The sequence below is a fragment of the Cavia porcellus genome, unplaced genomic scaffold (assembly GCF_034190915.1).
Source record: "Cavia porcellus strain 051 isolate PalLab524CR breed Dunkin Hartley unplaced genomic scaffold, mCavPor4.1 scaffold_14, whole genome shotgun sequence".
Taxonomy (NCBI): Eukaryota; Metazoa; Chordata; class Mammalia; order Rodentia; family Caviidae; genus Cavia; species Cavia porcellus.
Window position 1 is genome coordinate 43,437,049 of NW_026947497.1, and position 27,191 is coordinate 43,464,239.

At 36.8% G+C, this 27,191-nt stretch overlaps 1 protein-coding gene across 1 annotated transcript; it reads left to right on the plus strand.

Annotated features, from left to right (window-relative positions):
* The first annotated feature begins 21,675 nt into the window (after nucleotides 1-21,675).
* On the plus strand, nucleotides 21,676-22,535 carry LOC100714427 (heterogeneous nuclear ribonucleoprotein D-like). Its single transcript, XM_063260503.1, is given in 2 exon segments — nucleotides 21,676-21,997; nucleotides 22,000-22,535. Coding segments are annotated over 2 exon segments (852 nt in total). The 5' UTR covers nucleotides 21,676-21,681.
* The last annotated feature ends 4,656 nt before the right edge of the window (nucleotides 22,536-27,191 follow it).

Genomic DNA, 27,191 nt, shown 5'->3' on the forward strand with positions numbered 1-27,191 from the left:
TCCCATGATTAACACAGAGCTTTTCATGCATTCTCTATTGTCTTACTATTGTTAAGGTCGAGGGTTCTCCAGACATCTTATCTGGAACAGAGGAAGTCTGGTGAGCTTATGGTACTCTAAATCCTGTGGCAATCTTTAAAAGCATAGTCAGTGCTATGCTAATTGGAGCCCAGCAGACTGAAGGGTCATGGAAGATATAGAAGTTCAGGTTGCATAGAAAACTGCAGAAAAATGTGAGCTACATGAAAGACTTCAACAATGAGTAACCAGGGGTCTGTGTGATCACAAATGCAGAGGGAAATCAAAGATCTTATTGACTAGGGGTCTTGGTAGAGGAGCTGAGAAAAAGGCATATTCTTGATGTGGCAAGAAAATACCCTGAGGTAGGAAGTAGCAGAGATTTTTAGATGCACATATACAAGATAGAGATATCTAAAAAGTAATTTACAATTCTAGCTCATCTATAAACCTTGATATTTTGATTTCTGGTATTTTGCTGCCATTTCTCTCTAGATTGTTCATGTTGTTGTATATAAATATAAATATATATTGTTGAGCCTAGCCTATATTAATTCTATGATGTATAAATGTTCCTCTTATATTTCTTATCACAATTCTTCTAGTATAGTGGCTTACAGATTATAGGAACTGGTTTAATACGGTCAGATGAATAACTGAAGACACCCAATCCCTGAAAGATGGATAACCAATGGCCCAGCCTTACTTAGCCACTTTCTAGTGTCACATTGTTTCTGTGTTCTCTTCTGACCATTCAAAGTCATTCTACTAAACTTTAAAAATAAGTTTGGTTGCCCTGGAACCAAGCCTTAGTTATACTGGAACTCTCTATGTATATTTTAACTGTTTTAGAAAATATGGAGATGTTCATTACCATACCAACTAAGGCAAAATAACTGCACTTTATTCTTCAGGCTGAATAACTATGTTAGATTCTTAATGACCATAATAATAACAGCTACCATTTATGAAGGTACAGAAACAAGCACTTTACCATCATCTTTTGTAAAGCTAAAGATAACTATTAATGTAACATTATTTCTCCCACTATGAGGGATTGAATATGAAGACGCTAATGAGGTCAAGGAGGTAAAGGGGTGCACAGTTCCACAACTACTAGGTGGTAAATGAGAACCAATGCTTATGGGTTCTTGTTCCCCACACTATACGCAAACCTGAACATACTAAGCAAGATTCACAGTTTGGTGTTTTTAGTGTCTATTAATAAACAATGTCAAGTATTATAGCATAATTCCAAGTATATTTTTAAGAAGCTTCAACTGGTCTTTATTACTTTTAACACTGGGTACAAAGTTCTCAGCTTGGTATTCATGACCCTGTCTAATATGGATTATAAGCTTTTATGAATGATTCTCATTAGTGATTACCTTTTACATTTTTCCTATACTTCATTATTTGTTCTCAGTTTGTTCTCTGAAGAGTCTAATGATATTTTTTTCTCCCTCTTGCCTTTGTCCATGCAGTGTCTGCCTGAAATGCCCTTTCTGACCTTGTACACATTATACCTCACTTCCTCCTTTTATCTATCTCAAATGGCCAAAGATCTACTTGATCCCTTCAATCTATGCCACATTGAAACTTTACTAGAACTTATCTTGTCTTCAGCATCTGTACTTACCTACTGGCCATATCATCAGCTCCTCACTCATTCTCACTGGATTATGGACACGCTGGCCATAGAAACTCTTACTTTAGTAATCACAATTCCCACAGTGCCAAAATCAGGGGTTCTTAATATAAGAAGCATCACCAAAGAACTTAACAGAAACGCAAGTGTTCAGACCTCAATCCAGATCTGCTGAATCAAACACTGTAGGCAAGGAATTCAGCAAACATTTTATTGTTTTAGTTTTCAATACTTGTGGATTAAAGGAAAAGTACAAAGCAATGTAGAGAGGTTCCTGAACCCTATATCTAGCCTCCCTAGAGTTCTAAATATCTATCAAAGGTCTGGGTACTAAAGGCTTGATCCTCATCTTGACTTCATTGGAAGGTGGTGAAAACCTTTACAAGAGCATTCTAGAGGGAGATTTTAGGTCAACAAAATATACCTTCTAAAGGATACGGTGGGATACGGGTCTTTTCCTCTCTTTCTTTCCCTTCCAGTCATAAGATGAGGATGTCCTCTCCCACATACTCGCACCATGATGTACTGCCTCACCACTAAGCCAGAAAACAATGAATCCAACCAACCATTGACTGAAACCTCCAAAATTGTAATCCAAAATAAACCTCTTTTAAGTCAATTATCTCAGGTACTGTACTACAGTAATGGAAAGCTAATATACTTCCCTATCTTAACATTATGCATAACTATAAAACCACTTCACAACCAGGAAGTTAACGTTAATATAATCCCTAGAGCTTTAGATTTCACCATGGGTGTGCATAGTATATTTTACCATATACGTCCCTTCAAAACACTGCCATCTCTCAAGATGCTGAACTGTGCCATCACCACAAGAGCTCCTCGTGATGCCCTTGTGTGGTCACATCTACCCCTCTTCTCATCCTGAACCCCTGCCAACTACTAAACTGCTCTCTATGACTGTGTTATTTCATAGATGTTGCATAAATGGGATCATGAGATAGATACGTATCTTTTTTGATATTGACTTTTTCTCACCATGTCCTTGGAATTTACCGTGTACTGTGTGTATCTATGGTGCTGTGGTCTAAGTACTATGTTGTCCCAGTGCTTATGTACTGAAACCTAATTCCTTCTACAGGTATTGAAATAAAAACTTTGGAAATGACTAGATTATGAAGGCTCACACCCTCATAAATGCACTTTGTGCCCTTGAAAAGAAATCTGGAGGTACTTGTTTCTACCCTTCTTTCAGATGAGGATGCCACAGGAATTACAAAGCAGAGAGCAAACTTCAACAGATTCCAATTTCTATTGCTTTGATCTTGAATTTCCCAGCTTCCTAACATGTGAGCAATAAATGTACCTTCTCAATAAATTTCTCAGTAGATGGTATTTTGTTATAGTAGCCCAAATGACCTGAGACCCTGGTATAGATGTACAGCAGGTTGCCTTACCATCCATTGTCTAGAGGAAAATTTGAGAAGTTTCCTATTTGGTACTATTAAGAACAAAGTTTCTGTGAACATTCATGTAAATGTTTCTGTGTGAAACTAAGTTTTCAGTTTTATGAGTACATTCTCAATAGTGTAATTGCTGGATTGAATGTTATGTCCATTTTTAATAAACTTTTAAAAGAAACTATCAAACTATTTTCTGGAGTAGCTGCAACATTTTAAATTCCCATCAGCAGTGAGTGATCCAGTCTCTCTATGTACTCTCCAGGATTTGGTATCTATCTATCTACCCACCTATCAGATTTGTTATCCTGATAGGTGTGGAGGGATAGCTCTTTGTTGTTTTAATTAAAATTTATCTAATAGCTAATGATATTGAAGATCTGAAAGTCTGAGCCAGGAAGAGTCCAAGGCAAAGCTTTGTAGAGATTTTGAAAGGAATTTTGTTGAATCTAACAATCAACTTAGAACTGACATATTTTACTATGTTTAATCATCCCATCTATGAGCACAGGACGTTTCACCAAGTATTTTGTTTTCCTTCATTGCCTTTCAGCAGTATTTTATATTTGTTGTACAATCCTGTGACTGTTTTTTATAGTCATACATGAATATTTCATTTTTGGGAACAGTTACAAGTGGCACCACATTTTTTTGTTTTAGTTTTCACTTGTTCATTGGTAGAATACAGAAAAATAACTGCAACTTGGGTGCTAAACTTATATTCTGTGACTTTATCACACTCTGTCATTGTAGGAGTTGTTATATTTGTTTATTAGTTTATATAGGTTACTTGGGCTTTTCTATCAGGTATGCCCAACTGCAGCTCATGGACTGAACATGTACGACTTTCTCAGATAGAGTGAAAAGAAATTGTCTTGGGATAGCGGAAGAACATGACGGATAGATAGCAGCAGCCTCAGAGGCTCTCTAAGAAACCACACTTGAAATCCAGGAATGATGCCAGGCAGGAAGTCCTAGGCAAGGGGGGATATTCTTTGCTGACCCAGAAATGAACTAAATTAAGAGAAACCAACTAGAAATGCAATCCAGGTGACACAGCAAGAACAGATAAGGTCTCAGCACAGAAGCCGGACCTCGCGCCACTGTAAACTGCGATCTGAATCTCCTGCAGCTCTGTTGCGTCCCCGTCGGCACAGCGGGGAGAGAGGCATGAAAGCTCAGAGAGTGGGAAGTATTGAATGTAGTTGGGAATGGGGCTGGTTGGGTGTCCTGCATCGACCTGCAGTGAGTGAGCGGATCGGGACCCTTCCATAGAGAAGGAGGCTTCAGCAGAGGACATACTCAGACCAGGCAGACTTCCCGGAATGAGATGCTGCATTGACTTCAGTCACATATCCCCCTCTCAAGTGGGATTGGTGGGGAGTGCCTGACCTGTGAAATGCCACTGGCTGAGACCAAATGGGCTAGCCCAACTCAGGTCCCAGCGCCCAAAGGTGCACCCTAGTGGTGAGGCCTTTCAGTAGGTTGACCTGGAGGGGCAGGCCCCACATAGACTGCTTGGTCCGTAACTCCCTGGTGTGCTGCGGTGGGCGGGAACACCTAGCCAGCGCAATTCAAACAGACTGTGGCCAACAGGGAAAGAAGCTGGGCCTCCTATATATGCTCATAAGAACAAAGAATATGGGAAGAGGGAGCAGTAAGAAAGGGTCCTCGGCCCCCAATCCTAAGAAACATGCAATAGCAGACACTGCACCAATAGACATAAAGTGCTATCTCTAGAGCCTCATAGATGAGTTCAGGAATGAGTTATTAATGACCTGAAGCAAGATATAAGTAGAATAGTTAGAGAAATGCTAAGCACCACCCAAGAAAAAGCAGATGCTGGAATGGAAGAACAGAAAAAAAGGGGAGAATTGTTTGATGGAGAAAATAGAGAAAACATAGAATATGTGAAGCAGGTTCAAAGAGATTACCAGGAAACTAAAAGCTCTATCAAAAACTGGCATAACAGCTTGAAAGAAACTAAGGACAGATTATCTGAACTGGAAGGGAGATTTGTAATATGGGAACATGAAATGAAAAATTTCTTAAAAATAACAAAAAAAATAGCAACAATACAAAAACTAGAAGATGATAAGAGGATCTATAACTTAAGAATTAAGAACATAAGAGAAGAAGTGGGGACACAAACAAATGGACTACAAAAGCTATTCACAGAAATAATCCAAGAGAATTTCCCTAATTTAGCAAATGGTAAAGATACTCAGATGTATGAGGCATACAGGACTCCAGCCACCTACAACCCAAACAGAGCTACACCCAGGCATATAATAATCAAAATTCCAGAAATCCAGTATAAGAACAGAATATTAAAAGCCGTCAGAGACAAGAAACAGATCACTCACAAGGAAATGCCCATCAGAATTACAGCAGACTTCTCAGCACAAACCATCAAATCACGAAGAGCAGAGAGACTGAGAGAACATGGCGGACAGATAACAGCAGCTACACAGGCTCTCTCTGAGACCCAGCTGAGAATCCAGGAATGGTGCAGAGGGAGGAATCCTAACCAAGAGGAGATATACCTTGCTGACCCAAGAACGAACTGGACTGAAAGATACCAACTGGGAATGCAATCCTGGTGCTATAACAGGAATAGATAAAGCCTGAGCGTGGAAACTGGAGCCCACGCCATTGAAAACCGCAATTTGGGTTTCCTACCCCCGCTGCTGCATCTGAATCGGCTCGGCATGGAGAGAGATGTGCAAAAGCGCTGAGAACAGGAATCAGTGAACTGAGTTAAGAGCTGGGCAGGCAGGGAGCCGTGCATCGATCTCCGGTGAGTAAGGGAAACTGGGACTCTCCCATGGTCTAGGAGGCACCAAGAGAGGACATTCTGGGACCGGGCAGACTTGCTGGAACAGGGAGCTGTAGTGACTTCAGTCACATATCCCCCTCTCAAGCGGGATTGGTGAGCAGTGCCTAGCCTACGTGATGCTGCTGGCTGAGATCCAATAGGCTAGCACAACCCAGATCCCAGTGCCTGGAGGTGCACCCTAGCAGTGAGGCCTTTCAGTAGGTTGACCTGGAGGGGCAGGCCCCACATAGACTGCTGGTCTGTAACTCCCTGGTGTGCTGCAGTGGGCGGGAACACCTAGCTGGCACAATTCAGTCAGACTGTGGCCAACAGGGAAGGAAGCTGGGCCTCCTATATATGCTTGCATATACAAGGAACAAAGAATATGGGAAGAGGGAGCAACAAGAAAGGGTCCTCAGCCCCCAATCCTGAGAAACAGGCAATAGCAAACACGCCACAAATAAACATAAAAGGCTATCTCCAGAGCCTCATAGACAAGTTCAGGAATGAAGTTATTAATGACTTGAAGCAAGATACAAGCAGAATAGTTAGAGAAATGCTAAGCACCACCCAAGAAAAAGCAGATGCTGGAATGGAGAATTATTTGATGGAGAAAATAGAGAACATGTAGAATATGTGAAGTAGGTTCAAAGAGATTACAGGAAACTAAAAACTCTATCAAAAACTGGCATAACAGCTTGAAAGAAACTAAGGACAGATTATCTGAACTGGAAGGGAGATTTGTAATACGGGAGCATGAAATGAAAAATTTCTTAAAAATAACAAAAAAAACCCAGCAACAATACAAAAACTAGATGATAAGAGGATCTATAACTTAAGAATTAAGAACATAAGAGAAGAAGTGGGGACACAAACAAATAGACTACAAAAGCTATTCACAGAAATAATCCAAGAGAATTTCCCTAATTTAGCAAATGGTAAAGATACTCAGATGTATGAGGTATACAGGACTCCAGCTACCTACAACCCAAATAGAGCTACACCCAGGCATATAGTATCAAAATTCCAGAAATCTAATATAAGAATAGAATGTTAAAAGCTGTCAGAGACAAGAAACAGATCACTCACAAGGGAACACCCATCAGAATTACAGCAGACTTCTTGGCACAAACCATCAAATCACAAAGAGCGTGGGGCGAAATAATTCAAGCTTTGAAAGATAATAACCTCCAGCCAAGATTGAGATATCCTGCACAACTATCCCTGGAAATTGATGGAAAAACAAGGTGCTTTCAGGATAAAGAGGAACTAGGGGAATATGCAACCACCAATTCAACTCTACAGCGAATACTGCAGGATATTCTAAAAAAGTAAAATACGAAGAATCCAGAAATAGTGGCAGAGAGGCCACAATGAATAGAGCAGAAAACAAAATGAAGAAGACAAGCTGACAACTAATGACAGAAAAAGAGCTCAAGAGAAATGAGGCAGAAAAGCTATCTTGGAGAAAATGACATCATATTAGGTAGTGTTGATTTTGTATCATCTTATTTTGAAGTCCCATCAAGCTTTTGTTCTTCTGTCTCCATAGGTCTTAACATGTTGTATCTTATTGGATTTTATTATATGTGATAGTATAAACAAAAACTTTTATAGACAAGGAGATTATACAAAAACCATAGTTCATTATCTGTTAGTTGATTCTAAATGCCCTGTAATACTGTCATTCTCTTGAATGGTTATACATTGTGTTGATATATTTGATGCTATAGTATACGAAGTTATACTCAAAGATTTCAAGGAAACAGACAATATGGTAACTACTTTTATGTCAGGATTATCTTGTGTCGAAACACTAATTTGCTTAAATGGTTATGTATTGATCTGCACTGTTTAGTTGTTATGCCCTCTTTTATCTCAATCTCCATTTTAATATTTACTTTTTTATTTTTATCCTTTTAATTAAAGGAAAAAAAATTTTAAAAAAGCAGGATATATTATAGTAACCCACTTTGATATTCTATTAACTTGATTTGAAGCCCTGTATTGCTCTCACCATCTTGTTTTGCCTGATGTTCCTCTATTCTGTTTTGCTTGATAGTACCAGGTTCAAAAGTTTAGGCAACAGCTGTGAAGATAGTGGGATTCATTATGATGCCCATACTGGTTGACTATTATCTACTTTTGAAGATCTGTAATGTCTCCAATGTTTTGGTTTTGTTGGTTTCATTCTTTACTGTTTTGTTCAATTTTATTATAACTGATGATATAGGCAATTCTATTTGAGATAGCGGGAGGCATTATGGTAACCATTGTTGATCACCTTGTATTATATTTTTATATTATCTATTATGTCCACCCTTTTAATTTAACCAATTCTGTCCTGTTAAGTCACATTTGGTTTTACTCTCTTCCAAAAAAAGCAATAAGAACTGTGGGAGCAATAAGACCCAAAATGTGTAATAGTCATTGTACAAAAGAGAGGAAAAGAAAGTGCTCTAAATAGTATAACTGCATGTAAATTTAAGTGTATAAGATAGACAATGATATTACTGAGTTTTGTTGGATCATTGAACAGAACTGTTTGCAGTCTCGCTGTTTGAATGTCCACCGTATATGCTTTAATCTTGTAACTTGACAAATATTTCTAAGATGACAATATGTAATCCATTAACTAGTGATTTTCTACTGTTTTTTTTTTCTGAAATTCTGTATAACTTGTACCCTTTTTCTTGTAATAATGTCATTCTCTTGAATGGTTTTGTAGTGTCTTGATATGTTTGGTGCTACAGTATATGAAGTTATACTCAAAGATTTCAAGGAAAGAGACACTATGGTAACTATTTTAATGTCAGGATATCTGGTGGTGAAACACTATTTTGCTCAAATGGTTATGTTTTGACCTGCACTGTTCTGTTGTTATGCCCACTTTTATCTCAATCCCCTTTTTTTTAATTATTTACTTTTTTCTTTTTATTTTTTTAATTAAGGGAAAAATAAATTAAAAATAGCAGGATACATTATAGTAACCTACTTTGATTTCCTATTAACTTGATTTGAAATCCTGTATTGCCCTCACCATCTTGTTTTGACTGATTTTCCTCTATTCTGCTTTGCTTGATAGTACCAAGTTCAAAAGTATAGGCATAACTGTGAAGACAATAAGATTCAATATGACGCCCATTCTGGTTGACTATTTTTTTCTTTTAAAATTCTGTAATGTCTCTAATGCTTTGGTTTTATTCTTTACTGTTTAGTTCAATTTTATTATAACTGCCAATTCTTCTTAAAATACCAAGAGGCAGTATGGTAACCATTGTTGATCACCTCATATTTTGTTTTTACATTATCTATTATGTCCATCCTTTTGATTTGACTGACTCTGTTCTGATATGTCACATTTGGTTTTACTCTCTTCAAAAAAAGTAATAAGAACTGTGGAAGTAATAAAACCCAAAATGTATAATTGTCATTGTACAAAAGAAAAGAAAATGCTCTAAATGTTATAACTGCATATATGTTTAAGTGTGTAAGATAGATAACCATAATACTGAGTGTTTTTTGGATCATTGAACAAAACTGTTTGCACTCTCACTGTTTGAATGTCCACTTTATATGCTTCAATTTTGTGACTTGAACAACTATTTGTAAGATGAGAATATGTAATCTATTAACTAGTGATTTCTTACTGTTTTTAAATTTTGTATTACTTGTACCTTTTTCTGTTTTTTTCCTTTTTCTCCTTAAATAAAAAAAAAGAAATTGCCTTGACTGCATATAAAATATGTACTCTAGTTAATGTATATAAGAAGCAAAACTTTCTTTTTAAAATATTTCTTCCTATAACTCAGATATGTATGTGCAACTCTGGGGCCATACACCTGAGTGGCCAACCAACGCATCTAGGCTTTTATTTCTTCTTTTCTAATTTATAACCATTTTATTTTTCTTGCCTTATTGCATTAACCAGGACTCCAAACATGATGTTTAATAAAAGAAGTGAGGGCAGACCTCCTGAATAATGAAAGTGTAATAACGTTGGTTTCTGTTAATGCTCTTTATGAATTTGAAGAAGTTTCTCTTGCTTTCCTAGCTGACTAAGACTTATATCATCAATGTCTGTTGAATTCTGCCAAATGCTTTTTCTGATATGAACATGTAATTTTGACCTTAGTCTGTGGATCTGGTGTGTTGCCATAGTTGAGTTTTTTTTTATTTTATTTAAAAGGAAAAAGAGAAAAAACAAAATGAGACAGTGTAAGGGTACAAGTAATACAGAACTACAAAAAAAACAGTAAGAAATCACCAGTTAATAAGAGTCCACATTATCATCTTAGAGATAGTTTCTCAAGTCACAGGATCAAAGCATACAAAGTGGACATTCAAACAGTGAGACTGCAAACAGTTGTGTTCAATGATCCAACCAAAAACATTAATATTGTCATCTGTCTTAACACACCTAAACACACTTGCAGTTGTACCATTTAGAGCACTTTTTTTCCTCTCTTTTTTACAACAAAATTTACACATTTTGGGTTTTATTACTCTCATAGTTCTTAAAACTTTTTTTGGAAGAGAATAAAACCAAATATGACAAAACAAAGCTGTCAGTCAAAACCAAGGATAAACATAGCACATGATGTAAAAACAGAGTACAAGGTTATCAACAATGGTTACCATAATGCCTCTTGCTTCCTTAAAAAGAATTGCCTACATCATTATGTATTATAATGTTGAACAAAACAGTACTGAACAAGACCAATAAAACCTAAACATTGGGGACTGGGGATTTCCTCAGTGGCATAAGCGCCTGCCTTGCAAGCCTGTGGTCGTGAGTTTTATCCCTGGTACCAGTAAAAATACAAAATACAAAAAAAAAAATAGAGGCAACACCCTTCACATTAGCAACCAAAAAAATGAAAAATTTAGGAATTACTCTCACAAAAGAAGTAAAAGACCTATACAGGGAAAATTATAATACACTGAAAAATGAAATTGAAGATGATCTCAGAAAATGGAAAAACATCCCTTGCTCATGGATAGGAAGAATAAATATCATGAAAATGGCCATTCTCCCAAAACTTTTATACAGATTCAATGCAATCCTGATAAAAATACCATCAACATACCTCATAGAACTTGAGAAATCACTCCTAAAATTCATCTGGAGCGAGAAAAGACCTAGAATAGCAAGGACAGTTCTAAGCAGCAAAGGCAAGGCAAGAGGCATCACAATCCCTGACTCGAAGTTATACTACAAGGCAACTGTAGTAAAATCAACATGGTACTAGAATCAAAAAAGAGCCGAAGATCAGTGGAATAGATTAGAAGATACAACCACAACTACAAACACACTCAACCACCTTATCTTTGATAAAGGGGCCAAACATGTTCACTGGGAGAATGACAGTCTCTTTAATAAATGGTGTTGGAAAAACTGGCTCTTCATATGCCAAAAACTAAAACTATACCCATGCCTATCACCATGTACTAAAATAAAATCTAAATGGATCAAAGATCTTAATATTAAAACAGAAACACTAAATCTATTCGAAGACAAATTGGGTAAAACCCTTGAAGACATAGGAGTAGGTAAAGAATTCATAAACAGGACTCAAACCACATGGGAAATACTTCCCAGCGTCAATAACTGGGATCGCCTCTTATTAAAAAGTTTCTTCAAGTCAAAAGAAATCTCCAACATAGTGAAAAGAAAACCCACAAACTGGGAAAAAAATCTTAGTGAACTGCCCCTCAGACAAAGGACTTCTGTCTAAAACATATAAAGAATTTAAAAAAATCAGACCCCCAAAATTAAAAGGCCCAATCCAAAAATGGGCATCTGAGATGAATAAAAAATTTTCAGATGAAGAAATTCAAACGGCAAATAAATACATGAAAAAATGTTCACCATCACTGGTCATTAGAGAAATGCAAATTAAAACCACACTGAGATTTCGTCTCACTCCTGCAAGAATGGCCAAGATCAAGAAAACTACCAACAACAAATGCTGGAGAGGCTGTTGGGAAAAAGGAACTCTCCTACACTGTTGGTGGGAGTGTAGCATAGTACAATCATTGTGGAGGTCAGTCTGGAGATTTCTCAAAAAGCTGGGACTGGAAGCCCCATTTGACCCAGCTATTCCACTTCTAGGCATATTCCCAGAAGGACTGAAAGCATCATACCACAGTGATATATGTGCATCCATGTTTATAGCAGCACAGTTTGTAATAGCCAGATCTTGGAAACAACCTAAGTGTCCATCAACTGAGGAATGGATAAAAAAGTTGTGGTATTTTTATACAATGGAGTACTACTCAGCTATAAAGAATGATCACATTGAGATATTTATAAATAAATGGACGCAGCTTGAGACCATACTCATAAGTGAAATAAATCAAACTCACATGTATAAGTATTGAATAGTTTCCCTAGTGTAAGAAATGATAAGAATACATAAAATTTTATAGTAAACATGATTCCCAATCATATTGGTTTTAATCCATATAATGTTATCACTCATTAATTGCAATGGTTTTAACCTGGATTGTTCGATTTTAGTATCAGTAATAGTACGAATAGCTATTCTGAAGAAAACAACACATCATAAAAGCTAGTGCTGATTTAATATCATCTTGTTTTGAAATCCCATCAAGCTGTTGTACATCTGTTTCCACTGGTTTTAACATGTGGTATCTTACTATATTTTGCTATATGCGATAGTATAAACAAAATTTTTTATAGGCAGAGAAATAATATAGAAACCATTGCTCATTTTCTGTTAACTGGCTCTAAATACCCTGTAATTTCTTCATTCTCCTGAATAGCTTCAGACTGACTTGATATGCTTGATGCTATAGTATATGAAGTTATACTCCAATAATTCAAGGAAGGAGGCACTATGGGGACTACTATTATGTTAGATTATCTGGGGATGAAACACAATGATGCTTAAATAGTTCAGTTCTGACCTGTGTTGTTCTATTACAATGTCCTTTTTTACCTCAATCCCATCCTTTTTTTAAAGTTAATCTATTTTTTTCTTACATTTTGTTTTCAATTAAGGGAAGACTAAATTTAAAAATAGCAGGACATATTATAGTAACTTTTTTGTTTTCCTATTAACCTGATTTGAACCCCAGTATTGCTCTCCCCATCTTGTTCTGTCTGATTATTCTATATTCTGTTTTGTTTGATAGTATCAAGTTTGCGGGTATAGGCAACCACTTTGAAGGCAATAAGATATACTATGACGCCCATTATGGTTTGACTATTATCTTTTTTTGAAGTCCTGTAAGGTCTCCAGTGTAGGTTTTATTGGTCTTGTTATGTACTGTTTTGATCAATGTTATTATACCTGATGATATAGGCAACTTTTTTAAAAAAAATAGCAAGAGTCACAATGGTAAACATTTTAGATCACCTGATATCCTATTTTTGCATCATGTACTATGCCCATCCTTTTGTTCTAACGGACTCTGTTTTGTTTAGCCACATTAGGTTTTATTCTCTCCAAAAAATAGTAAGAATTGTGGGAGTAAAAAAACCCAAAAAGTGTAATTGTTATTAAAAAGAGAGGAAAGGAAGGTGGTCTAAGGGATATAGCTGCATGTATGTTTGAGTGTGTAGGATGGAAATCCATATTACTGAACTTTTGTTGGATCATTGATCGGCACTGTGTGCAATCTCATTGTATGAATGTTCACTTTACATGCTTTAATTTTATAATTTGGACAACTATCTCAAAGATGACAATATGTAACCTATTAACTGGTGATATCTTACTGTATTTTTTTCCTTGAAATTCTGTATTATTTGTACCCTTTTACTGCTTTGTTTTTTTTAATTTCCTTTCTTTTTTTCTCTTTAAATAATAAAAAATATTAAAAAATAAAATTAAAAAAAAAAACCTAAACATTGTAAACATTACAGGACTTCAAAAGAAGATGATAGTCAAACCAGAATGGGCATCATAGTGAATCTTATTGCCTCCAAGGTAGTTGCCTATACCCTCAAACTTGATACTATCAAACAGTATGGAACAGCGTCTAATCAGTCAAAACAAGATAGTCGGAGTATTACAGGACTTCAAAACAAGTTAATAGGAAATCAAAAAAGTTACTACAATATATCCTGCTAATTTGGTTGAGTTTCAGATGTCAAACCAACTTTGTATATCTGGATAAATTCCTCTGTGGTGTGGCATATTATTTTTCACACATTGTTGGACTTGTTTATGAAATTTTCTTAAGAATTTCTATACCACAGTTCATATTATATAATAATTTCTACTTTTCTTTGGAGTGCATCTGTCCAGTTTGGTATCAGGAAAATATTACCCTCAAAAAATGAGATGGAACATGTTCCTTCTTCTTATTTTTCTATAAGATATTATGCAAAATTTGTGTTGCTTCATTAAATAATTAGTAAAATTCTAACAGCCTTATTTTTGTTAAGAGTTTTCAAGTAACAAATTCAATTTCTTTAGCTATTAAAGTTAGTAATTATTAGTTACCTGATAACATTTGCTGAGTTTTGGTAGACTGTGGTTTTTGAGGAATTGTCAATTTCCTTTAAATTGTTGAATTTGAGGATAAAATAGGAGTTCAAGTACCTCCTACCTTTTAACGGCTTTAGCATTGCTAATGATGTCAATATAGATACTGGTAACTTTTTCTCTACTTTTAATCAGTCTTACTAGAAGTTTTCAATTTCATTTTTTTTAAGAATCAGCTTTTTGCTTCACTAACTTTCTCTAATACTTTCTTATTTTAAATTCCACTGATTTCTGCTATCTTGATATCTGCTATCCACCCTTCTGCTCGCTTGAAACTTATTTTTGTCTTACCTTTCAAATTTCATAAGGTAAAATTTTCAAAAGATTCAGTTAGCATGGACTAGTTTGGCAACTGGTGTGGGTCATGGAGTTTCCAGATACCCAGTCAAACCTTATTTGTTGTGTCTCTGAGTGACGTCTGAATCCAAATCAGTCAGCTGAGGAAAGAAGATTGCCCTCCTCAGGGTGCGTGAACATCACCTAAGCCAAGAGGACTAAATGGGACAAAAAGGCAGGAACACAGAGTCTCTCTCTCTCTCTCTCTCTCTCTCTCTCTCTCTCTCTCTCTCTCTTTTTCTCTGTCTCTGTCTTCTCTCTCTGTCTTCCTCTTTCCCTCTCTCTTTTTGTATTTCTCTCTTTTTCTGTTTCTCTGTTTCTGTTTCTCTGTGTGTGTGTGTTTCTCTGTCTCTTTCTCTGTGTGTATGTTTCTCTGTCTGTTTCTCTATTTCTCTGTTTCTCTTGCTCTCTTTGTGTTTCTCTGTCTCTGTTTCTCTCTCTGTCTCTCTCTCTCTCTAACTTTCTCCCTCTCCCTCTCCCTCCTTCCCTCCCTTACTATTTGAGCAGAAGTGCCCATCTCCTATCATTGTACCAGCACTCACATTGCTGGAAATCCAGTTTCTCAGCCTTTCATATGTGAATTTCAATTTGTGTTTAAGTCTTTGGACTCAGACTCAGACTGGAACTGGCTTCCCTAGGTCCTCAGATCGGAAGTAATAGATCATGAGATTTTCAACCTCCAGAATTGCATGAGAGGGGGTACTTACAATAAACCTTTTTTTAGACACACAGAGCTAGATGGAAAGGCAGGACAGATACCAATATGGATACCACATATTGGTTCTATTTCTAGAGAACTTTAATCCAGTTAGATCATTGATTTGTCATTTTCCCTCGTCTCTGACTCAAGCATTGGAGCCCCCATCACTTCCTTCACTGTGACCCACCAATTTGGTAGGTTGTGCTTTAATGTTTGTTTAATTTTTGTTTTAATATTATGTGTTTTTGAATTTCCTTTGAGATTTCCTGTTTGACTCATGGATTATTGAAAAGCAAGTTATTTAATTTCTAAATGTTCAGAGACTTTCCAGTTGTCTTTTGTCAGTGACTTTTAGTTTCATTCCATTAGAATACCTATTTTAACATGATTTTAATTCTTCAAATTATTGTTTGTGTTATGACCTGGGATATGGTTTATCTTGGGGCATGTTCCATTGTGCTTGAAAAGAATATGTATTATGTTTGTGTGGGATAGCATTTCTGTACAGACTAATTAGATGCATTGTTTGAGGGTGTTGTTCCTCCCTAGTAACCTTCCTAATATCCTGTGTAGCAGTTCTATTAGGGGTTGAGAATATGGTGTTGACATTGCCAATCAAGTGCAATCTGAGTTTTAATCCCCCTCAGGCAATGCTGATGGGCACTAGTGTTTGAGAATCACAGGCCTAGATCAGACTAAATTAAAGTTAATTGAGTTGGATAAAATTTCAACTTTCTATAGACTGTAAATTAGAGTTACTCTATTATAAACTTGATAATATGTTCAGTAACTACAGAAAATTATTCTAAATTAGGAAGGTAAGGCTATAATGGGAGCTGTCACTTCAACTGCTTTCCTGTATGTAACTAAAGTAAACAATCATTTGGTCTACAGCTACCTCTCGTGGAGACAGATTTATTCCAAGCAACATTATACATGGGGGAATGCCTGTAGAGCTTTGGAGTTTCAACAAAAGCCACGGTTTAAATGTAAAGCCCAATTTTAAACTTCAATGGACACCCACTTGATGCCCTACTCTATTGTTTCTGAAACTGGCCCGTGTATTTACATACCTATTCAGTCAATGAATACTGATCATATCCTATGATGGTCCAAGAATTATACCAAGTACTAGAAATAGAGCAGAGGGTAAGACATATAATTCACTACACAAATAATGATAAGCATAACTGTAATAAATATAAGCTTAAAATATGGTAGAGTGCTAATACAACATGTAACAGTAGGCTTAGCCTGATTCCAGGAGATCAGGAAGGGATTTTCTGATAAATTGACAAGGAATCTGAGCCAGACCTTGGCTCAATGATAAGTGTTTGTCTAACAGGAGCACTGGGTTCAATCAACAGCAATGCAAAAAAGAAACAGAAAGAAAGAGGGTGGTGAGGGAGAAGGAAAAGAAGAGGGAGAAGGATAGAGTGAGAGGGAAGAAAGGAGAAGTGAGAGGGAGAAAAAAGTGAGGTCAGATTTGGCCTGATGATTAAGAGTACTGTCATGGTTACTTTTCTCTCCTTGCTGAGACAAAATACCTGACACCCAAAATGAAGGAAGGAAAGGTTTATTTAGCTCACAGTTTTTGTAGGTACAAAAACTGCTGGCTCCAACGTAGGGTGGCACAGCTGAAGGGCAGCCGTTCATGGCAGCCGCAAGTGGCAAGAGTGAAAAGGGCGAAAAAGGAAAAGCGTGCCACCTTCTGTCCCTTATATCGCACGCCGATTACCCACCCCTGGGTGGCTACAACACTCATACCACTAATCCCAGCCTGAGACAACACACCAACCACAAACACTACACTCTGCCACCTTCATGAATGCATGAGGCTTTGGGGGGGATGCTCAAACAACACATGACAAATGCTACAGTTTGGATCTCAAATGTCTCCCCAAAAGCTATATATGCTGAGCCTTGTTCCCCAAGTGGCACTTCGGAGAAGTAGTGGAGCTTCCAAGAAGTGAGGCCTAGTGGGAGATTTCTAATCACTGAGAGAACATCTTTGAAGGGAATTGTGAAACACCGCCACTTCCTGCTCCTCTTTCTTCCACATCCAGCCCTGAGGTGATCGAGCAGTTTCCCCCTGCTATGATGCCCTGCCCCATCAGAGGTCCAAACCAAAGGGGCCAATGGAACATTGGAAGCCCCAAAATGCTGAGCCCAGATAAAAACTTTCCTCTTTCTCAGTTGATATTTCCAGGATTTGTGACAGTAACAGGAAGCTGACCAGTACAGTGAGGTTAAACATAAGGAAACTACATCTGCCAAAAGCTACAAGAAATAGTTACCTTGTAGTGGGAGTGGGAAAAGATGCACCAACAAACACAGCCAGGGAGACGGTGGGCCCAGAAGGAGGTACTTGTTTACCTGCAGCAGTCTCTGTGGAAATCATGGCTTCTGGCCCACTCAAGAGCATCTTGCCAAGTCAGTGAGCCTCAGTACCTGTAGAGTCACAATGAGCTCCATTTACCAGAGCCAGTTCTGTTCTGGGAACAGCACCAGGAACCTTCTGAACATTCACTTCTGTAGTTTCTTGGATCTGTATCAACACAGCTTGGTTTCTACTAGAATGAAGGTCATGAGAGGCAATATACAAAATATAAACCGTAAAATGCTCCATTTCTTATAACCCCTGGGCACTGGGAGAGGAGGAGAAAGTAATTCAGAGATAGGAAAGAAAATTAGCATTTATGGAGTGCTTATTACATGCCAGGCAGTACAGTGAGAGTTTGGCGTATGTTATCTGGGTTTTTACCCTTCTAATCTTCACAATACCCCAGGAAGAGAGCATTGTTTTTCACATTTTAAAACATGGAAAGCAAGATTTGAAAAAGGCAGAGATTTTCCTCAGGGCAAAAGAAAATAAACAATACAAGTCAAGAGCTGAACATGGAATCTTGTATGGATGGAGATCTACATGAAAACCAAGCCGGGCAGATTTATAACTTCCGCTGTTTCCCTGGGATCTGTGCTTCATCCCACAGATACTGGTCTGCTTTTTTCTCTCATTCCCATTGTTTTGTTTTGTTTTTTCTTTTTACTTTTCTCCTCCTGGTCCACTCTCAGGTTCATTCTCATGGTGTCTGTCTCTAAAACTGGTTCTCCTTTTTATATCCACCAAAACTTCTGGAATATTCAAAATCCAAAGCAGGATTTTCTCTGACAAAGCCCTGAAGTCTCTTAGATACGAGTAATGCTGAGAATCACAATGCCACCCACATCCCCCAAAGACAATTCAAAGCCATTACTTTGCCTACTTCCTTTATAACAATGATACAGACGGCATCTTAGACCTGGCAGTCTAAAAGAAACATGTGCAGCTCAGCTACTGACATATTATTCTGTTTCGACATCTTATTGCTGCTGCAGTGTTATGATTTTATCTGGATTCTAATAGGACTTTGGGGGAATGTGAGATCCATAAAAACATATTTATGAAGCTGAAATAAAAGAATTGGGATGGCTATGAAGGGAACAAGGAGGAACAAAACATCAAAGAATGCTGGGAGTTACTGTGGATATTCCACTTCTGGTATCTGGGATGGAATGCAGACAAGAACAATTTCTTTATAAAAATTGAAAAGTTAAAATATAATTTTAGCTAAGGACAAGATTGTATACAGTATTTTTCTTCTTTTTTCTAGTCTAGACAGAAGACATATAAGCTCCAGAAAAAGTGTTTCTAAATTTTAGCGTACACATTTATTTTGACTTTAGATTTTAATGAACTTTAAAAACACAATCCATTATCTTTTGAAGAACAAAGTCTTAAATTTGATCCAGTCAAATATACTAATATTTTAGTTGTTTTGTTTTGTCTTTTTGAGATAGGGTTTCACTATGTAGTGCAGGCTGGCCTTCAACTAACTTTGTAGCCCAAGCTGGCCTCAAACTCACAGAGCCACCTGCTGCAGAGTCCCAAGTGCAAGAATTACAAGCATGTGCCACCATGCCCAGTTACACTTTTTTTTATTCTATGAACTAAATATTTCTCTCCCAAATTTCTAAAAATGTTAAGAACTTTAACATTTGCTCTGTTTAAAATTAAGCTTACAATAAAATAATAATATAGAGAATATATATTTATTAGAGTAATACTTATCACAAGCCTAAAACCATCATTATACTTAAAAATGAAATGTAAGAAATAAATCATGAAAGCTAAAACAAGATGGGAATGTCACTGGGTATGGCAACACACTATTGTAAACCCAGCACTCAGGAGGCTGAGGTAGGAGGATCCTTGCAAGTTCAAGACCAGCCTGGGCTACAAAATGAGCTCAAAGCCAGCCTGAACCACATAGTGAGACCCTGTCTCTAAAAGACAGGGAAAAATAAAAGATGAGAATGTCCATTATCACCATCATTATTCAATGTTTTTCCTGTACATACTGAACCAGGCAACTAAAGAAAGGAAAGATTCATGAAGCACATAAATTATAAAAACACTACAGGGTCTGTACATGATGGTATTGTATGCCAGGAATACCAAGGACAATCAAGGAAAAGGACTTTTTAAAAGGAATAATAAAATTCAGTAAAGTGAATCAATGAAATTCAAATATCTAGAAAATAGCATCTTTTATTAATAAAAACAACAAGAAGTTAGGAAGCCCACAGATTTTCCTATAGAAATACATTTTCATATGCTCAAGATCTACATAGTTAAATATTTTAACTAACATAAGACTTAAAAAATTTGAATATCCCAAAAGCCATATCATGTTCTAGATCTATGACAGAAACACTCTATTTCATAAAGATGATACACCTGCAAGTTTAAAATATTTACAACTCAAGAATTAATCCACTACATTAAAATAATATTAAAAAATACTGTGACAATTTTTAACTAGACAGGCTAATTCTAAAATTTATATGGGAAAGTAATATAGAAAAATAACCAGAATGCCAATAAACTGGAAGATTTAGGAGAAATGGGTAGATTCCTACATATATATGAATTACTAAAATTGAACAAAGTTTTTAAAGTGCTGAATAATCCAATAACAAGCAATGAAATTGAAGCAGTAATAAAAAAAAATACAGCAACTAAGAAAAACCCAAGTCCAAATTGGTTCACTGCTGAATTCGACAAAAACTTCAGGGAAGTTCTAATACCAATACTCCTCAAACTCTTTAGTGAAATCAGAAGTGAAAGAGTGCTCTCAAACTCATTCCTGAAAGCTAGCAATACCCTGATTCCAAAACCAGACAAAGATACAAAGATTCAACCAAAAAAGAGAACTTTGGCAGGGTGTGGTGGGACATGCCTATGATCCCAGAGGCTGAAGAAAGAGGATCCCTACCAGTTGAGTTGAAGCCCAGCCCCTGAACTACATAGTGCAAACCTATTGAGAGACAGAGAGAGAGAGAGAACTTTGGAACCAACTCTTTTAATGAATATAGATGCAAAAATCCTCAAGAAGATAATACAAACAGAATGCAGTGAACATTGGTCACACATCATGACCAAGCAAGCTTCATTCCAAGCAGCCCAAGGATAGAACGATGGTTCAATGCAGGTGCATCAATAAATGTAACATATCACATAAATTGAAGCAAGGAGAAAAATCACATCATCATTATCATCTCGACAGATAAGAAAAGCTTTTGGCAAAATCCAATATCCTGTCATGATTTAAAAAAAAAAACACTCAAGAAAATATGTTATAGATGGATCTCAATCTGATGAAACCCTATGACAAGCCTACCACCAACATCATATTAAATGGGAAGGAAACTGACAGCTTTCCCTCTAAAATCAGGAACAAGACAAGGATATCACCTATCTCCTCTCTTGTTCAACACAGTACTCAAAATATCGGCAAGAGCAATTAGGCAGATGACATGATCCTCTATATAGATCTCAAAAACTTCCACCAAAAGACTGCTAGAATTAATAGCCAAAGTCAGAAATATAACAGGAGACAAAATTAACCCACAAAAATCTATAGTACACCAATAATGAACTCACTGAGAAAAAATTAGTTAAATTATACCATTTGCAATAGCATTAAGAAAAAATACTTAGCAATGAATCTGATCAAGAAATGAAACAACTGTACAGCATTTAAAAATCAAAACACTACCTCTTTCACCAAATTTTTTTGTAATGGGGATTTAAATGGCTCCATACAAGTCTCTGTGGCCGCCAGCACCCCTGTGACCAGACCACGCACCTACTCATCCAGGCCAAGGGATCCGCCACCATGGAAGATACAACCAAGTTTAGCAATACAGAGGAGTTGGCAGAGGGGTCTGAGATCAACGCGAGCAAAAATAACAATAAAATATTTATTGGAGGCTTGAGCTGGGATACAAGCAAGAAAGATCTGACTGCGTATTTGTCTCAATTTGGGAGAGTTGTAGACTGCACAATTAAAACAGATCCAGTCACTGAAAGAGCAAGAGGATTTGTGCTTTTCCAAGATGCTGCTAGAGTTGATAAGGTTTTGGAACTTAAAGAACACAAACTGGATGGCAAATTAATAAATCCCTAAAGGGTCAAAGCTTTAAAGAGGAAAGAACCCCTAAAAAGGTGTTTGTGGCTGAATTGAGCCCCGATACTTTTGAAGAACAAATTAAAGAATATTTTGGAGCCTTTGGAGATATTGAAAACACTGAACTTCCCATGGATACAAAAACAAATGAAAGGAGAGGAGGATTTTGTTTCATCACATACACAGATGAAGATCCAGTCAAGAAACTTGTTAGAAAGCAGATTCCACAAATTGGTTCTGGGAAGTGTGAAATCAAAGTTTCACAACCCAAAGAAGTAAATCAGCAGCAACAGCAACCACAGGAAGGAGAAGGGCGCTGCAGCTGGGGTTCGAGGTGGACCCAAGGATGTAACAACTATTACAATCAAGGATGTGGAAATTACCATAGTGCCTATGGTGGTGATCAGAATCCTAGTGGCTATGGCAGATATGCTTGTGCGGGGTACAAATGCAGGGACTATGGATACAGACAGAGATATGCAGACCACCTTGGTCAGCAGAGCACTCACAGCAAGCTGTCTCGAGGAGGTGGCAGTCACCAAAACAGTTACCAGCCACACTAAAGAGGAAGACATTGGAGAAAACAGGGGATGCTACAGAAATGTTTCAGGACGACACTGAAGATCGGTCTTCTTTTGCTCTAATGATTATTTTGTAAAAGACTTTCCAGTGTACAAGACACAACTGTGTTCAACTTTATATAGCTGCCAATTAGTTTTTGTTTTTACTCTGTCCTTTGCCATGTGTTATGACTCTGTGGATTTGTGTTTATACAATTTCATTTGTAGGATTCCTCATGTTAAACCCCAAATAAAAGCTGCCTTATATGAAAAAATAAATAATAAAAAGACTACCTGGCAAGCGTGAGGTCATGAATCTGATTCCTGGTATCAAAAAAAAAAAAAAAAAAAAGAAAGAAAGAAAGAAAGAAAGAAAATTTTAAAAGATATACCCTCTTCTTGCATAGGCAGAACCAGTATAGTCAAAATGGCCATATTTCTAAAACTGGTGCACAGATTTAATGCTACCTCAATCAAAATACCAACAGCATACCTTACAGATCTGACTAATCCACTGATGAATTCACATATAAGTGTATTATTGGGAGAGAAGACCTGGTTGGAATAAGTAGGTCAGTGGGGTGTGGCCTACAAGGGTATGTACTTATCCCCATCCCATTTCCATCTCCTCCCCATCAGGTTTTTCTGCTCTGTTTCCTACCTACCATGAGCTGAGCAGATTTTCTTTCATTGCCTTTCTGCCATGATGTCTCTGACGTCTGCTAGTTAGCCATGTACTGAAACCTCTGAAACCATGACCCAAAATAAACCTTTTCTCCTTTAAATTGTATACATCAGTTATTTTGTCCCAGTAATGGAGAAAATAGTTAATTCAACTGAGACTGCATTGAATCTATAAATCATGTTGGGCAGAAATGATACCATATCAAGATTAAGTCTTTCAATTCATGAACATAGAATAACTTTCCACATGCTCAGTTTTTCGTTGATTCCTTTTATCATCATTTTTCAGTTTTCCTCATGGGGAATAGATAGATACATAGATAGACAGACAGACAGTTACCTAAGTTGTTCATTTTGGTGCCAATGTAAATAGTACTGTAATGTAAATCTCAATCTACTTGTTGATTGCTGGGATGTAGAAAAGTCATTGGACTTGGCATATTAACTTTGTATTATTAATGCCTTCAATTCTTCTACAATCATGGCATCTGTAAACAATTTTTATTTCTTCCTAATAAAGATATTTTTTATTTTTTTGTCTTGCTGCCTTAGATAGGACTTCCAGGATGATGTAAAAAGTTTTAGGTTCCTATATCATTGAATTCTTCAGTCCTTTAAAAAATTATTTCATGCTATAGATCATACCTGAAACAGATTTTCTTGTGCTCTTTGAAAGGTAAATTTTATTTTGTTTTTTAATATTTATTATTTCAGTTTTTCTTGCACTGAAACTTTATGCATATAGTATGTATAGTATAACATATAGTTTCAAGCTTGTATTTTTTATATAATATCCAGTTTTTACAATGCCATTTTTCACTACCAATATGAAATAATGCCTTTATTAAATAACAAATCATTGAACCTATTTGTACTTCTCTGGCACTTATTTTTTGTGCATTTATGATACCTTTTTAATTGTTTTAATGCCTTACTTTTAATTACATTTTTCCTAGTAATTGCTAGAAAAGTAGACAGAAGATCGGTAAAGATATAGGCTTGAGCAACACTATCAGTCAACTTGACCTTATTAAGATTTATGGACCATATCTCCAAAGCCCTCAGAATAGACACTCTTTAATATACATAAGAATACTCACTGAACAGACTACATGTTGGGCCATAAAACAAAAGGTAATAAATTTCAAAGGAAATTACACTGAAAACATTCTCGGGCCACAACTATATTAAATTAGAAATCATAAACAAAAAGGCATATGGAAAAGTCCTCAAATATTTGGATATTAAACAACATGCTTATAAATCAATAATGGGCCAAAGAGGAAATTAGAAAATACTTTTAAGTGAATACAAATGAAAACACAACATATAAAAATTTGTGATATGTAACATAGAGGAAGAATTACAACCTTAGATGCTCACAGTTTAGAAATAAAGCAGAAAATCCTGAAATTTGATTCTGCCTTAAGAAAAAAAAAAGAGCAAATTAAGTCCAAAGTAAGTGAAAGGAAGGACTTAATATAGGCAAAATTAGAAATTATTCAAAAGAAAAAAATGAAACAATAGCATTTACCTGGAACAAATCAACAAACATCGATAAGCTTCTAGCTAAATTAGTCAAGAAAATGAGAAAATAAAAACAATATCATAAAGTAAATATTCTATAAACATTGAACATTGAACTACTGCAAGAAACGTATGTCAACAAATTCAACTCAGATGAGGTAGAACAAATTTCCTAAATGATGCAAAGTGTCAGTGCTAAAGTAATAAAAAGGGGGAATCCATACATCAAAATTTAGAAATTTTGCAAAGAAATTTTACAGGGATTATATTCATTAAAGTAATTCGTAATTTAAGATCTTCCCACAAGGAAATCTCTAGGCCTAGATTTCTTCAATGACTAATCTTACCAAATAGTTAAGGAAAAAATAATACCAATCTTATATAAACTTTCCAAGAAATAGAAGATGAGTAAGCACTTTCAAACATATTTTATAAGGACACCATGACTCTGATTCTAAAACTAGATATAGATTTTGTAAGTAAGAAATATGTGGACCAGTATCCTTCATGACCATAGATGCAATCCTTAGCAAAATATTAGCAAATCAAATCTAGTGATTTATAAGGATAGTATATCATAATCAAAGAGAGTTGTCCTTCTGCTAGCAGATAAATTTAGCCTTTAAGATTTTACCAACATAATTTTTAAAACTTTCCAAACTAGCAATAAGTGGGAAATTCTACAAGCTAATAAAGAAGACCTATGCAAACCCATTGCTAGCATCATACATAATGGTGAAAGACAGTAATTCCTCCCTAAGATCAGAGTTCAGGTACAGGCGTCACTCTCATGGTTGTATCTTTACAAGTCAAGAAAAACAGGGAAATAAAAGGCACACAGTTAGAAAGGAAGAAGTAAAATTGCCTATCTCTAGAAAACATTATATTCATATAAAATTCTAATATTGTATTTTTAAAGCTTATAAGTGATTCTAGCAATGTCACAGTTACAAGATAAATATACAAACATAAATTGTATTTGTACATACTAGGCAAAGGACAGTTACCAAAAACTACCATTTACAATGGCACCAAGACTACGACATACTTAGGGTTAAATCTCTCAGAACACTGCTGAGAGAATTTAAAGGGTAAACAAATGCAAAGACACCGTGGTCATGTTAGGGCCAACGCCGCAGGGAAAGAGACCCCAAGGACTCAGCTCTTGGTGAGGAAAAGAAAGTTTATTTCCATGCGCATGGGGTCCCTCAGGCAAACGTGTGCGGAGGGGCCCCGAGGGGAATTTGTGTAGGGTTTTTAAAGGTACACGCAGGAGGCAAGTAAGTTTACAGAAGCAAATCGCATTGGTTAATTTTGAGCGGCGCAGGACCTGGCTAATGCTGATTTGAGGGTCTGGGGCTGAGTAACCATGGAGACCGAGGGTCTTGGGTTGACCTTAGAGTGCCAGGTGTTCCCTGGTCCTGTTTATACAGTACATTCTTTTGCTTATCTCTATCTTTACAGAGAACAGAACATCTAGTGGTTAATGACTAGCAGAGACATTCCTTTTGGCCCTGCTCTGACTATCTCCTGGGAAAGGTTTAGGGAGTGAAGCATTCTTTACTGCTCTGTTCTGATAGCTCTGGGAAGTTAGGGAGTCAACCCTTTCATTCCCTGCTCTGGGGAGTTAGAGAGTTAACCCTTTTATTCCCCGCTCTGGGGAGTTAGAGAGTTAACCCTTTCATTCCCCGCTCTGGGGAGGGGGTTGTAGCAGGGGGGGTCGACTCTCACATTCCCCCCTTTTATTTCTCCAATGACTTTTAATCCTAAAGGTCCTGTATAGGTAAGGGGTCATATTGTTGACGTAGCACCATAACTTTTACCTGAGAGATCTGGGCCCTCACAAATTGGGTTACTCGGTTAATGAGGCAAGGGGCTATAGCCATGACTATAATGAATCCGGCCAGGGGTCCCAGTAAAGGGAGAACATAGGGCAGGATTGATTCCCAGAAGGAAAACATTTTGGCTTCATTTGAAGGGGGCTCTCGAGATTTGATTCTCTCTCTCAACTTTTCCATTGCGTCCTTTACAATCCCAGTATGATCGGTGTAGAAACAACATTCTTCTCTAAGTGCGGCGCAGAGACCGCCTTCTTTTAAAAATAGTAGATCTAAGCCTCTCCTGTTCTGTAACACTACTTCAGATAGAGACGAGAGAGATTGTTGTAACGCAGTTATAGAAGTTTCTAAGGCCTGTAAATCTTGGTTTACTACTGCAAGAAGTTGTTGGCGAGATTGATGCCCAGTAATGAGGGCTGCTGTGCCAGTTCCTATTCCCCCCGCCACACCTATCCCCAATAGGACTGCTAGGGTCAGGGAGACAGGTTCTCGTTTATATCGACCTCTCATGAGGGGGAGCATGTTAGGGGGGAGATATTTAATGCGTGGCATAAGGTCTATAAGGATGCAGGAGCTATCCCCTGCCAGGAGTACGTTTGTGGAGACACAA